Genomic DNA, 14,101 nt, shown 5'->3' with positions numbered 1-14,101 from the left:
GATGGCTGGATTGGTCCCAGTTAGACTCACCTACTGTTCTTGTGATCTTGGTGATGGTGAGCAGCACAAAAACACACACAGTCTTCCCAGCAATATTCATGTCGGCTCCTGCTTTCATGGCCCACCTCCAGCCTAGCTGTGGTCATGGGGAGTGTTTCTTGCCTGCCAGTGCATCCTCAGCAGCCAATGTCAGTGTTTTCTCTCCCCCTTTCTCACTCCTTTCCTCTAGCGCTGCGTGTTCCTGATCGACTGGCTCCTCAAAGCTGGAGAGGTTCCTCCTTCTGACTTCTCAGAGCACTAGGCTTCCTGTGCAGAGAGCCTAGGCAAACGCTGAGGAAACAGACTGAATAAGTCTGCCTTCCGTTCATTGGCTCTCCTCAGGGCGCTGATGAGTGAAGATAAACCCTGCAGCAGAGCTCAGAGGGGGTAAAAACAGAGGAGATTATTCAAGGCTGAGTTTAATATCAAAAAAGAAATCTTAGTCTTGGGAAGCTAGAGGGAAACTTACTCGTCATAGTCGTCACTACTACGCCTACTGCTACTACTTCTTTGTCACTGCCTCCAAGAAAATTCCTCCTCATGTCTGCCTTGAAAAAAGAAGCAGTCTCAAGCCTTCTCTGTAAGTGACATTTTCAATGATTTCTCCCTTCAGTAGCTAATTAGCTACTGGCAGCATAGCTCTCATCTTGAACAACAAGGCTTTCCAGACCCTCAGGGAAGAAACTGACTTTTGAGGAGAAAGAAAGGCCTCTTTTACATACTTTTCAACTGAAATAATAAAGAAACTGAAGCTGGTCCACATCTTTCACTGAAAAACTGGAGGGTTTTTTCCGAATATTGTTTTGTGGGTTTTTTTAAACAATACTGTACCTGTTTCCCCACTTCCTCACTGATCTCATCATTTCAGGTTCAAGGTTCCTTTTCTTTTCTTAAACCACAGTATTTCTGCAGCTCAGTTCTGTGGGCCAGCAACAGAGAAAAGGCCTCAGCTGTTGAAAGCTACGAGTCAGAATAACCAGCACTGAGGACAGAGACATAAGAGATAAAGACAGAAAATAGATCAAAGTTAGCAGGAAATCGAGCTGCTCAGGAGCTAGGACTGCACACCATGTTTGAACATCGGCAAGCTGTACTTATGACTGTAGTCTGACGTTCTGGTAATTTTATTTGATCAGGTTGGTGTTCCAAAATGGTCTGCACTGATACTCCTATGGAAATAAGTAAAAACCAAAGATTGATAATGATCATATAAAGAAAATTAGGTAAAACAGAAATTCAGCTTGATCGTTTTGGTCTCAGGATCATCTCATTGACTACAGTTTTGTGTGGGAGGGTGTTCTGTATATTTTTTCCCACTTGATTTTTTAAATTCAATAGATGTCAATAACATTTTGACACTCCGCACTGTTCTGAGGTTTTCGAGATGCTATCAAAGTAATTTCGGTTTATTTTCTGAGTATTTACCACTGACCTACAAATACGTAAGGCTTGTGAATAGGTACAATAGCTGTATTTTAGACAAGGGCATGGAGAGGAAGAAGGGGTGTTTATGCAAATAGAGATTAAGCTACAAGGCTGGAGAGAGAACTAAACAACACAAAAGCAGTATGAGGCTTCAAATGTAAAAGAAATAGTGCTCAAATTTGATGTAAAGGCAAGGAAGCTAAGGTGGTGTAAATGTGCAGACATGTGGCATAGTGGCTAGATGGTTGCTGCATGAACATAAAATAAATAAAAGATGTGGTGGGATAGAGGATATTTTGTAAGAGAGCAAACTGTCAAAAAAAAATCTTACTTTAAGTTGTCATAATGAAAGGTCTCTGCCATTCCTATAAGAAGACATTGGGAACCAGAAGACAGATAGCTGGATTCTTTTGGTAAACAAATATTATTTCAGGTGTCATTAAGATGCTTTGGAAGAAAATTTCTGGTTGGAGCCTTGGTTTCTAGGAAGAAGTGAAGGCCTCATATGAGAAGGTGTGGTGGGTTGACCTTGGCTGGCTGCTAGGTGCCCAGCAAATCTCTCTGTCATTCCCTCCTCCTCAACTGGACAGGGAGACAAAAATGCAACAAAGGCTCGTGGGTTGACATAAGGACAGGGGGATCACTGAACCATGGGCAAAACAAGATGGCCTTTTGGGCAGTGGCATGGTTTACAGGGTATGTTTCTGGCCAAGTGGTGGTTGCTTCCACCACAGTAAGTATGTAGCACTTGCCTTGGAGTGTTCATGCAGTGGTCCAATATAGTCAATTTGCCAGACCTCTTCATATTGAAAACCCAGCCACCATCCTCTATTCCAGGGAGATTTTCCTCATGTGGCTTGTTTGATTGCAACATGTTTCACATTCACGAGTGACCTGTGTGATGGCCTACACGGTCAGGTCCACCCCTTGATCATGTGCCCATCTGTATGCTGCATCTCTCCCTAGAAGTTTCCATGTTGAGTAGATCCACTGAACTACAAATAGCTCACCTTTATGCTCCCACCCTAGGTCCATCTGATCTGCTTCAATTTTGACAGCCCCGTCTACCTGTTCATTATTTCGATGTTCTTCGGTGGTATGGTTTTTGGGCATGTGAGCATAACATACCTTTGAAGCAATGTTTTCTATCCAGGCTGTGATGCCTTGCCACAGTGGAGCAACCCAGATAGGTTTACCTCTATGCTTCCACTGCTGTAGCCACTCCCACAAGGCAATAGCCACCATCCACGTGTCACAGTCAGACAGTTTTCTTGTTCAGCAATCTCTCAGGCTAGTTTGATGGCTTTTACTTCTGCAGACTGACTTGACCTACCTTCTCCTTCAGTGGCTTCAGCAACTGGCCATGTGGGACTCCACACATCAGCTTTCCACTTCTGATGCTTGCCTACAACACAACAAAGGCGTTATGCTCAGTAAATACAGCATAATGCCTTTCATCTTCTGATAACTCATTATACAGTTGTACCTCTTGGGCATAAGCCACCTCCTCAGGCAATGCTCCAAAATCTCTGCCTGCTGGCCAATCCATGGTCTTTTCCAGGATTTATGGGTGGTTGGGTTTCCCCAGTCAAGCCCACTGCATGATCAACCTCACCCACTTAGCACTGATTGCATCATGTGTAGAGGGGATGTTTTCTTTGAACACCCAGTGTAGCATGGGCAATAGCAGTGCCAAGAGGAGAAGTAATTCTATACCAGCAACTTATGAAGTTGCTTGAACCCTCTTGTATGTTGCTGAGTATCTCTTTTTCAGTCGATGTGTTGTGGGCTTCTGATCCTTGACACCTCAGCTCCAAAACATTGGGTTTCTCCTGATGTTTTCTACCAGAGGCTCCAGCTGAGACCATGCTCTCTGGCTGCAGTGTAGAGTATATTTAGCACAGCTAAGTCATCATTTGCTACCTCATGAGTCATCTCCTGTTTGATCTGCTCAAAGACTTGCTGCCCAAGGCCCCACTCAAAATAGTTCTTCTTTCGGGTTACACCGTGGAGAGGGATCGCAAGCTGATTAACTTGGAACATGCATTCTTCCAAATCCCACAAGGCCTAGGAGAGATCGTGTTTCTTTCTTGTTAGCTGGTGGAGACGTAATTGCTATCTTGTTGATCCTGTCCATAGTTACATGACAACATCTAGAAATCTGAAAACTGAGTCTGAGAAGTACTGCAACAGTTCCTTCTTCTGCCTTGTGAAAAATCTGCTATAGGCAGCAAAACTTGGGAAGTGAGGTAGGAGAAGCCTGTGACAGGACATGACTGAAAGCATAAATTTACCACAAGTGTTGTGTAGTTTATTTCTTATTCACTGGAGCCTTCCTCTCAGTTAAACACTGAGAACCAGGATCCCATGGCAGAGGAACTCAAACATAAAGGCCAGAGTGGGACAGAGGATGTCCTAGGTAGAGAAATAATGCATGTAGCGGAGGGAAAATTGTCAGTTTGCTGGCCACATCAGTCAGAAATGTAATGTGAATTTGATGGAGGGAGGAGAAAGAGGGGGAAGAACTGATTGTGATAGCTGAAGCTGAAGCCTGGGATGTAGCTGAGGATGAAGATGTTGCCAACAAGGTGCAACTAAAGATACACTTTCAGTAAATGTGCATTTCCACACAACAGCAGAGAAAACTTAAGCATTGTTTATTTAAGGTGCTACGCAGAGCCATCACAGCCTTCCCAGGGACTGAACTTTCCCTGTCTTCTGTGTTCTGAGAGCACAGATCTGGGCTCTGACTGTGGTTTTCAGTGTGGGTTACTGCAGAACTATTTTATGTTAACTATCATAATGTCATCAGCTATTGTTTGACAAAGGCAGAGTCTGTGATCCGCTCTGTTTGAAGTGGTTTTACTCAGCCTTAAAGTCCTTGCTGACAGCAGATTCCATGCTAATAGCTCGTTCAACAACAAGTGCATGAACTGAAAAGCAAGATTTCAATTATCAAGGTACAGACAGAAATCAAATTAATTTCCAATGATGAAATGAATATCAGAGTGCTGGAACCTCAGTTGGTATAAGCTTTTAGACTGTCCCAGTTCTATTGACTTCTCATGGAGCTACCATGACTTTCTCCACATGAGAATTCTCCCTGCTGTCTCTTTCTGTCAGCTGAGGATCCTAAATCTTGGGACCATACAGAGAGCTCAAAAGGCTGCATGCAAATGAGTGAATCCAATTATGACTGGAAAAAGGGAAATATAACCCCCATTTTCAAGAAGGGGAAAATGGATGACCCGAGGAACTAGACCAGTCAGTCTCACCTCTGTGCCTGGCAAAATCTTGGAGCAGATTCTCCTGGTAGGCATGCTAAGGCCCATGAAAAACAACAAGGTGCTTGGTGACAGCCAGTATGGCTTCACTAAGGGGAAATCCTGCCTGACCAATTTGGTGGCCTTCTATGATGGGGCTACAGAACTGATGGACAGGGGTAGAGCAGTTGATGTCATCTACCTGGACTTGTGCAAAGCGTTCGACACTGTCCCACATGACATCCCTGTCTCTCTAAATTGGAGAGACATCAATTTGATGGATGGACCACTCGGTGGATAAAGAACTGGCTGGATGGCTGCACACAAAGAGTTGTGGTCAATGGCTCAATGTCCAGCTGGAGACCAGTAACGAGCGGTGTCCCTCGGGGATTGGCGTTGGGACTGGTTTTGTTCAACACCTTTGTCAGTGACATGGACAGTGGGATTGAGTGCGCCCTCAGCAAGTCTGCTGATGACACCAAGCTGTGTGGTTTGGTTGATACCCTGAATGGAAGGGATGCCATCCAGAGGGACCTTGACACGCTTGTGAGGTGGGCTGATGCCAACCTGATGAGGTTTAACCATGACAAGTGCAAGGTCCTACACCTGGGTCGGAGCAATCCCAGGCACAGCTACAGGTTGGGCAGAGAAGAGATTCAGAGCAGCCCTGCGGAGAAGGACTTGGGGGTGCTGGTCGATGAGAAAATGAACATGAGCCAGCAGTGTGCACTCGCAGCCCAGAAAGCCAACTGTATCCTGGGCTTCATCAAAAGGAGCGTGACCAGCAGGTCGGGGAGGTGATCCTGAACCTCTGCTCTCGTGAGACCTCACCTGGAGTATTGTGTGCAGTTCTGGTGTCCTCAACATAAAAAGGACACAGAACTGTTGGAACAAGTCCAGAGGAGGGCCACAAGGAGGATCAGGGGACTGGAGCACCTCCCGTATGAAGATAGGCTGAGAAAGTTGGGGCTGTTCAGCCTGGAGAAGAGAAGGAAACCTCATAACAGCCTTCCAGTGTCTGAAGGGGGCCTATAGGGATGCTGGGGAGGGACTCTTCATTAGGGACTGTAGTGATAGGACAAGGGGTAATGGGTTAAAACTTAAACAGGGGAAGTTTAGATTGGACATAAGGAAGAAGTTCTTTACTATGAGGGTGGTGAGGCACTGGAATGGGTTGCCCAAGGAAGTTGTGAATGCTCCATCCCTGGCGGTGTTCAAGGCCAGCTTGGACAAAGCCTTGGGTGACATGGTTTAGTGTGAGGTGTCCCTGCCCATGGCAGGGGGGTTGGAACTAGATGATCTTAAGGTCCTTTACAACCCTAACTATTCTATGATTCTATGATCTCTGAAGCTGTGAATGCTTCTGGAAAAACATCATAATTCTCTGTGTTTTGACAGATCTGTTTTACTCACTAAGTGCTCACCCCAGCAATGAAGTGCAATGATTTTGTCTGGCAATTTGGGAAGGAAGCAGTAATTAAGGCTGGATTACATTATTCAATGGCCTTTCCCAGTGTATAGGGCATTAAAACTAATTCTGTCAGAGATAGCAGCGGCTGTCACACTTGTCAGTGGGCTTCCTGCCTTTTGGTGACCTTAGAGCCTAGAACTTGCTACATTTATAATAAAGGGAAAATAGTTTCATAAGTTTTATTTGAATACTCTGTAACAAAATACAGTAATTTTGTATATGGAGGCATATGAAACAGAAAACAAAAGTGTTGGATAGCATCACTTGTGCGGGCAGATGCAAAACTACTCCTATATGTACCCCACTGGTGCACTTTACTCTCACTGGCTGTTCCTCTGATTATTCCAGTTCTTAACTCTTAAGAGAGTTCATCCAGTCTGCCTGGAATATGATTGACAGGTCTGTTCCAAATTTGTCTGAATGGTTGCAATTTCAGACTATAATTTGAGCTCTTGTTTTCAGCGTTCCATGAAGGGCAGTGTTCAGTGATCATTTCCCACCCCATTGGTCCCCTTGTCCTGCAGTAGAATGGCATAAGGCAGTTGGCTGGTTAGGGAGATAAAGTTTATATGCTTTGTGGTGGTGAAGTGACACAGTATGCTTATAAAGCTGCTTCCTGGTTGTTCTGTGGTCGGGTGTTGTTTATTCCTGGAAACACCCACACGCCTGAAAGTCCTGATGAGAAGGTCGTTTATTTCACACAACTCCTACTGGAGGGTAGGTAAGGCCGAGGTGAAGCCCACATTCCCAGAGTCCCTTTCCCTTCAGGGAAGCTCCTGTCTCAATAGCTTCCACGGGCCATGTCCATGCTGTGCAGTTGCTGACAGTGCAGAGCTCCCTGAGCTGGCTTTGAGCTAGCTTCAAACCTAGAAGTAGTACAGTCAAGTCAGCGCAGCTCTGCACCTAGCCAAGGCACTAACTGCATGCAGCTAACTGGTACGCGGTGGGATGAATAATTCCACCTAGTGCAATGTAATGATGTAGCAGCTTATTTGAAGCTAGCTCTGAAGCCACTGACATATGCAGAAGGCACACAGTACCTGCTGGTATGAAATGTTATGGCTCTTTTGACATCAGAATTAAGATGACTAAAATACATGATGCTCACCTGCCCCAAACTCCTGAACAGGCCGCAACGCCTAGGAGCTTCACCTTGTGATTACATTGTGGTTACATTCCAGCCTACCTCCCAGCAAGTCTTTCCTTGAGCACTGCTCCAGGTTGGGCAAAGAAGACTGGGCTTGCTTGGAGAAGGGCTCTGAGGGTGGATGACTGAAAACTGGGGAGGAAGTGACTCAGAGTACCGGATGAACTGGTGCAGATGTTTGGTGAGGGGAAAGGAGCAGGAACCTCCTACGGCTCCCCTCTATGCTGGAGGTCCAAAACACTGGAGTCAGACACTCTTTTCTTTGGTCAGAAGGTTGCACAGAAAGAAGTAATTGTTAAGGCTCTGCTTGAACAATAGGAAGATGATGTTTCACTTCTCTTAAAACGCTGAAATCCTTGGCTTGAAGAATGAACAGGGTATCTTCACTTGACAGCAAAGCCTGAAGCTTTTTTCCTATGGAGATGCTTCCTAGCAACTTCCCAGTTGAGGGTGGACAAGTTAAGGATATGAAGGAGGAAGTTCTGCATTTCAATATCATTTGCAGTACTTCTAATAATGTGGCCTGCAAATCTGCCGGCTCAGTTCTGCACTACGCTGCATGTCATGCTCTGTCTATAAATCCCCAAGTGTGGCTGCATAGAATACTAAGGCTGCATTTGATATGTTCTCTATTATTTCAAGTAGCTGTAGCAAGGAAGCATGAGAAATCTGTGGGAAATTCTTCCCTGACATGTATCAGTGGAGGTTAGTGGAAAGGAGCTTGTGTATAGAGACATTCATGGGCTGTAAAGGCATTTATTTCAGTTTCTACAGCAGATGCTAGACATGTAAGCAGAAGCAGAAGATTATTCTGACTTGGAGTTCAGATAGCTATTTCTGTCTTACTTTGCTTGGTAAACAGCAGTAAGTCTGAGAGAAGATGATTCTTCTAGAATGGACATTTCTAGTGAAGAAATTAAAATCCAGCATCAGATCATTCACAGAAAGGTGCAAGATACTTTCTGATCTTCAGAAGATAGGTATTGGTTTAAACGACAGTACACAAAGCTTAATATCTGTATCAGTACTGCATCTGCATTGTTCTGAAGTTTCCACAGTTCATGATTATTTAATGTTTTATGGAGTCTTGCTTTCTTATTTCAGCAATATCTGGTGATAAAGATGTATGCAGCCCATTTATGCAGTGAAATAAAGTTACTTTCATTTCTTGCCTTGAAGTTGGTATGAGGTGAGGTGAGGCATCTTTCTGCTCTTGCATTGTGGGGATCAAAGGAAATGGAAACTGGTTTCTACCACTACTAGTAGTAGTAGTAATGGTAATAGTATTAGTAGTAGTAGTAGTAGAAATAATCATCATCATCATCACCTATCCAAGCCTGAATCCTATCTTTTTGCCTTTCTTCTAAGAACTCTGGTTTTTCTCTCTTTCTATTCAGACTGCATTTAACATGACCTAAAACAAAAACAGAAGGAAGTAAAGAGAAGCATATGATTCAAACCTGAAATATCTGATGGTGGTGGGATTTGCAGGTTTTTTAGGCCTATGTCAAAAGGTAGACCGCAGTTTAGGAGGGATTTTGGTGCAAAACTAATTCCCATTACACTTGGAGAAAGATATAGAACTCAAAGTGTTGCCAGGACTGAATGTTTCCTGTAACTTTAAAAACCTGAACTCTTCCCAAAGTCTGGTCAAGGCATACAATAATTATCCTTAACTGTGTGCATGTGTATTGCTTTTGTTGCTATCTATAGATAACATCAGTCAATTATGGTTCATTTATCACAGAATCACAGAATCCTAAGGGTTGGAAGGGACCTCAAAAGATCATCTCGTCCAACCCTCCCGCAAGAGCAGGGTAACCTGGAGTACATCACACAGGAACTTGTCCAGGCAGGCCTTGAATATCTCCAACGTAGGAGACTCCACAACCCCCCTGGGCAACCTGTTCCAGGGCTCTGTCACTCTCACAGTAAAGAAATTTTTCCTGATGTTCACATGGAACCTCCTATGCTCCAGTTTACACCCATTGCCCCTTGTCCTATCGCTGGACATCACTGAAAAAAACCTAGCTCCATCATCCTGACACTCACCCTTTACATATTTGTAAACATTGATGAGGTCACCCCTCAGTCTCCTCCAAGCTAAAGAGTCCCAGCTCCCTCAGCCTCTCCTCATAAGAGAGATGTTCCATTCCCTTAATCATCTTTGTAATGATTAATTAAACATTTATGTGTGGGAAGTTCACAATACTGATTAAAAATGCATGCTAGGTTCATTGTCATTTTCTGCATCAAAAAGACAGCTATACTTTCACAGAGAATTAGCAAAATTTCAAGTCATTTTAAAAAATGGCCATTTAAAAATATTATTTTCACCATTTTACTTTTGGACATTAGAGGGAAAACCTCTCTCAGCTCCTCTGGTTTGTTAGCATAGCCTGCCTTCTCAGTGAAGTTCAGTTTATCACAGAGATATCCACAGGAATCTCACAGCTCAAGATCATTCTTAAACTGCATACATTACATTAAGATCCACCATGACATTCATACATTATTAATGCAGACATAGAGGCTTGAAATGAATTTTGGGTGGGGTTTTTTCCCTCATAAAAGAAAAAGCCATCAGGAATCCATGCTAAATCTGCATTGTATTAAAACCTCTGGACAGAGATAAGTGGAACTTCAGGGGACAGGAGATGGAGGCAGACATTTCTCCTCCGGTCTTACTAACCCTTTCCCGTAGTCCAAGGGATCTGATCTCACAAGTGGGGTATGGGGGTTGCATGACTACTTCCTAGGCACTCACCTCCACAGCCAAAGCAAGTGTAGAAGTTGCTGTGATTCCTTTCTTCTCTCTGACTCCCTCTCCTTGGCTGCTCCCCTCTATGCCTGTGACCCGCTGACATGACAGCTCCATTCTCCTGCATTGCTTGGGATAGGGGAGTCTTCACCTTCCTCTGCACTGCTGGATCAGAGACGACATGAGAGAGAGATGGCATCCCATGCATGAAATGGGATGTTGAGATGAAAGGAGAGACAAGAGAGGCTGAGTGGAGCACACAGTGGGGTACGGTGCGCAGAGCAGGGCACTAAGACAGTATTATATTACTATGTGATACTACATCAATGTTAGTGACTAATAGCTGCAACCAAGACATGGTTGTACTTTACACTTGTTTCCCAACAGCATCGAGTGTAGCTTTGTGTAATCTTGTTGAATGGTGGGACCAGAAATGGGAAAGAAAGCTTTTCTTTTTAGGTTCACCACCATCAAATTGACCAAGAGCATTCAGTGATACAGCTTGTCCTGAAAAGGCCAAACTTTTCAAGCTAACTGGGGACAAATTCATTAGTTCCAGTGAAATTTTGCCACAAGACTTGAAAGCACCTTGGAAATAAACTGACAGGTTACCTTTATGTTCACACATTCATTTCCACAACCATATCGAGAAATCCCTTTTCCAAAGATCTAATCCTTTGGTTAGATAGCTATTAATAGCACATAAACAAAAAAGGAAATGGAAATAAGGGAGGTTGAAAATGTGATCTGATCACCGCATGCAAATATGTGCACAGGGGAAAAGTGCAGGAGGCAAAGGACTTTTTCATTCAGTGAAAAGTGTGCAACACCCACCAAACTACAGCCAGTCAAATTCAAACTATAAACCAGGCACATATTTTTAACAGTGAGCATGACTAAGTATTGGAACAAACTACTGTAGGAAGTGATGATTCCCATACCTCATTTCCTTCAGGTAAAGAGTAGATGCCTTCTTAGAAAAGTATTCTACTGGAGGCTGAGTTATCTCACCACAGAGAATGAGTACTAGTAGTACCTCTAGTGAGATGAAAACCAGGATACACATGAAATTTAAAACACCCTTTATTCATACCTATTCACTTCTCCTAGGATCGATCTTAAACACTTCAGTGAACTGTGTAGCAGTGACGAACCTAATCTGTAGGTGATTAAGGGCAGTTATGGCTTGTCACCTTTAGGCTTTTACCCTGCTCTACTCTTTGTTTTTCCAGTGGAAGAAAGACGGCTATACCAGACAAAGGATATTAAATTGAAAAATAACACCAGATTCAAAATTCCTTCAAGGCCATGAAAAATCTGAGTGAGGATACAGTCTCCGGATCTTGTACCATGCTTTGCCTTATCTCATTTCTCTGTGTCTCTCCTTCCAAAGGGTACCGATAAAAACTTCAGCAGTCTCTAGAACCTGAAATGGAGGAAGGAATCTGTTATCTCTGTTCCAGCAGCACGTATCTTATATTCTGAAGAAAATATTTTTCCATGAATGAGGGCTTTCCTAGCAAAGGATCTATGTTGTGACTCAAATCACACTGAAATTCTTACCTCCAGATTGGGCTGCCAGCCATAAATTTGGGAGGTTTGGAAATATTCCATATTATTCAGATTACTTCTGTGCTGCATTTACCTCTAATCAACTCCCGTGTTACTAATTTCAGGAAAAAATGCACAATTTATATTTAATAAAGGAAAATCCTAATCTCCTTGAAAAATACTTAGCATTTGAGGAGTTCCCCACAATGAGATTTTTCCTTAGATTTATGTACTGGGTGTATGTAGCAAGGTTTGGTAGTGGAGAAGTAGACTCACTGTAGACGGAACTGAGCCCATCTGCAAAGCTGGCGGTGGCTCTGTGAAAACACATTTAAGAAAAGGCAGAAACCACCAAATTAGAAACAAAAAGAGTAAGAAAGAGTAAGAAACAGAAAAGGAAACACCAAGGTCAGAAGAAGGGGAGGGGATGTTGCATAACACCAAAGTAGATACTTCACTTTCAGCCCATGGACTACCTGTATGGAGCAGAGGAAATGTGTGAAGAGGAAGAGAATCAGAGAGGAACTGCTTTGTGCTGACTAACCCTGCAACCCCTGTATGCCTCTGGAGAAAGTAGAGGACGAGGACCTGGGAATTAAATTTACCATAGAAAAGGGAAGAAGAAATTGTCTTAATGTTTGTCTTCTTGTTTCCCACAACCGAAATCACTAAGTAAATGTTTTTAAGTTGCCCCAACTCAAGGGGTTTTTTTTTGCCCATGAGGGTAATCACTAAGCAATCTCTTTGTTTTCATCTTGACCCATGAATTTTTCTCTTTCTCTATTGAGCAGGGTGCCCAAAGTAAGTGAGCAGCTGCGTGGCTGTTGTTAGCCAAGTCTAGTCCTTCACAGTTGTGTTCATTCAGTTACAGTTTGTTTAACTAAGATGTGCAAATCCAAAGAATCTCTAGTATAATTCCAGAAAGGTCAGTTTATTCATCAAGCCTTGATTTTGCCTGATAACCTCAATGTTTTTAATGTGCAGGATGGAATTGCCTGATTTCACGGTGCTGTTCTTGCCGCTTTCTGAGGAAGGCAGGAGACTTGGTCTGAGGGGGTCAGGATAGGCTGGAGGTAAAGATCTCTCTTCCAGCTTTGCTAATGGCTTATTCTGTCTCCTTCACTTTTTATAAGTGAACTGTAGAAACTGCTTCTGTCATTGCACTCAACCTCCAAAGCTACATATGTTCCATACATACAGTGCTCATATTATGATTGGGATGCATGTATTGGAGATAGAACAAATGGGGTTCTCCCATGCAAGGAGACTTGCTAAACAGTTCAGTTTTCTGATACTAATATATGACTAGGAATCATCCCTGCTTGCTACACAAGAACAGAAAAGGCCTGTCTGACACTAATAAGCCTACGGTTATTAGTGATGTATGACTATGGGGATGCTGGGAGGTGAGGGGGGTGTAGGATATCTGTATGAGCTGGAAAATACAGCCTCAACTTGCTGGCCACAAATCATATGAGTACAAAAGAAATGCACTTGCTGGGGCGGTTTCATTGTATAACAACAGACATAGAGTCATGCTCTCCTTTAGATGGTATTATGGAACTAAGTCTTGGCAGAGAACCACATGACTCCAGCTGTGGCAGAAGAATTCTAAATATCACTTAATTTGGGAACTTGGCAATACTGAGAACACTACAGGTGAAGAAAAGAACATGGCAAAATTATGTTATTTACAATAAATATGGCTTTTGTTTTAATCAGGTGAACTAGATCGGTGATTACAGATGATGACATTTGCAATTTGCATCTCTCCTCCTGTAAAGGGCAACTGCTTACCCTGATAAGCTATAAATACCAACAGCAGCTTACTAATGAGTTTTTCCTATTGTCAGCAAGTGTGCAGCAGGAGTACAGGAGCTTTTCTTCTTCCAAAATCACTTTGTCAATAGATTGTTGTGATCCAAATAACTTCCTAAACTGAGTACAACTTCAGATTAAATCTTCTGGGATTAAATATTCTCCTTCCTTTCAAGGTAGATTGGGATATATATATTGTTTATGTCATTATCTAAACCAACTGAAGTTTCCCAACTTTTTTTTGCTAATACTTGATTCCTTCATACCCTCCATAAGATAGAATGACTGTGTATCAAATGTCATATACAGTTAATGCCTTGAAATCACAGAAGCTTTTTGGTACCTATTAGTGTTTGATTTCTGTGAGAATCATAGACCTCCAAGTCCAGAACAATCAGAACAAACAGAAAAGGCAATGGAGAACACTTTGCAACATGCAGTTCAGTCCAGGCTTGGCACCCCACAAATACCCCAACTCTTTTCTCAGGTACTGTCTTCATGAGTAAATATAATGATCTGAGAACTCAAATCATGTAACCACCTTAAAAATAACTGTCCTTCAGACAGCTGAAGTAACTAAGATTTCTTGCATTGCTATCCACATTCAGCATGGACTTTCTTTCCGG

General features: G+C 43.0%; 1 protein-coding gene across 2 annotated transcripts in view; it reads right to left on the bottom strand.

Annotated features, from left to right (window-relative positions):
* Positions 1–14,101, bottom strand: part of CD200R1 (CD200 receptor 1) — a 55,996-nt gene that overhangs the window by 15,541 nt on the left and 26,354 nt on the right. Inside the window, exon 2 of one of the 2 annotated variants that reach the window (XM_062619521.1) lies at positions 31–223. In XM_062619521.1, coding sequence (XP_062475505.1) covers positions 31–118 — 88 coding nt within the window. In that variant the 5' untranslated portion in view covers positions 119–223. Of the gene's footprint in view, positions 1–30; positions 393–14,101 lie in introns of those variants that run through there. The other variant, XM_062619520.1, reaches the window with a different exon arrangement.

The sequence above is a fragment of the Pezoporus occidentalis genome, unplaced genomic scaffold (genome assembly GCF_034315485.1).
Source record: "Pezoporus occidentalis ecotype Australia unplaced genomic scaffold, CSIRO_AGI_Poc_V1 ctg211, whole genome shotgun sequence".
Classification (NCBI taxonomy): domain Eukaryota; kingdom Metazoa; phylum Chordata; class Aves; order Psittaciformes; family Psittacidae; genus Pezoporus; species Pezoporus occidentalis.
The sequence above is the reverse complement of the archived record's forward strand: the minus strand, read 5'-3'. Positions and strand labels throughout refer to the sequence as shown.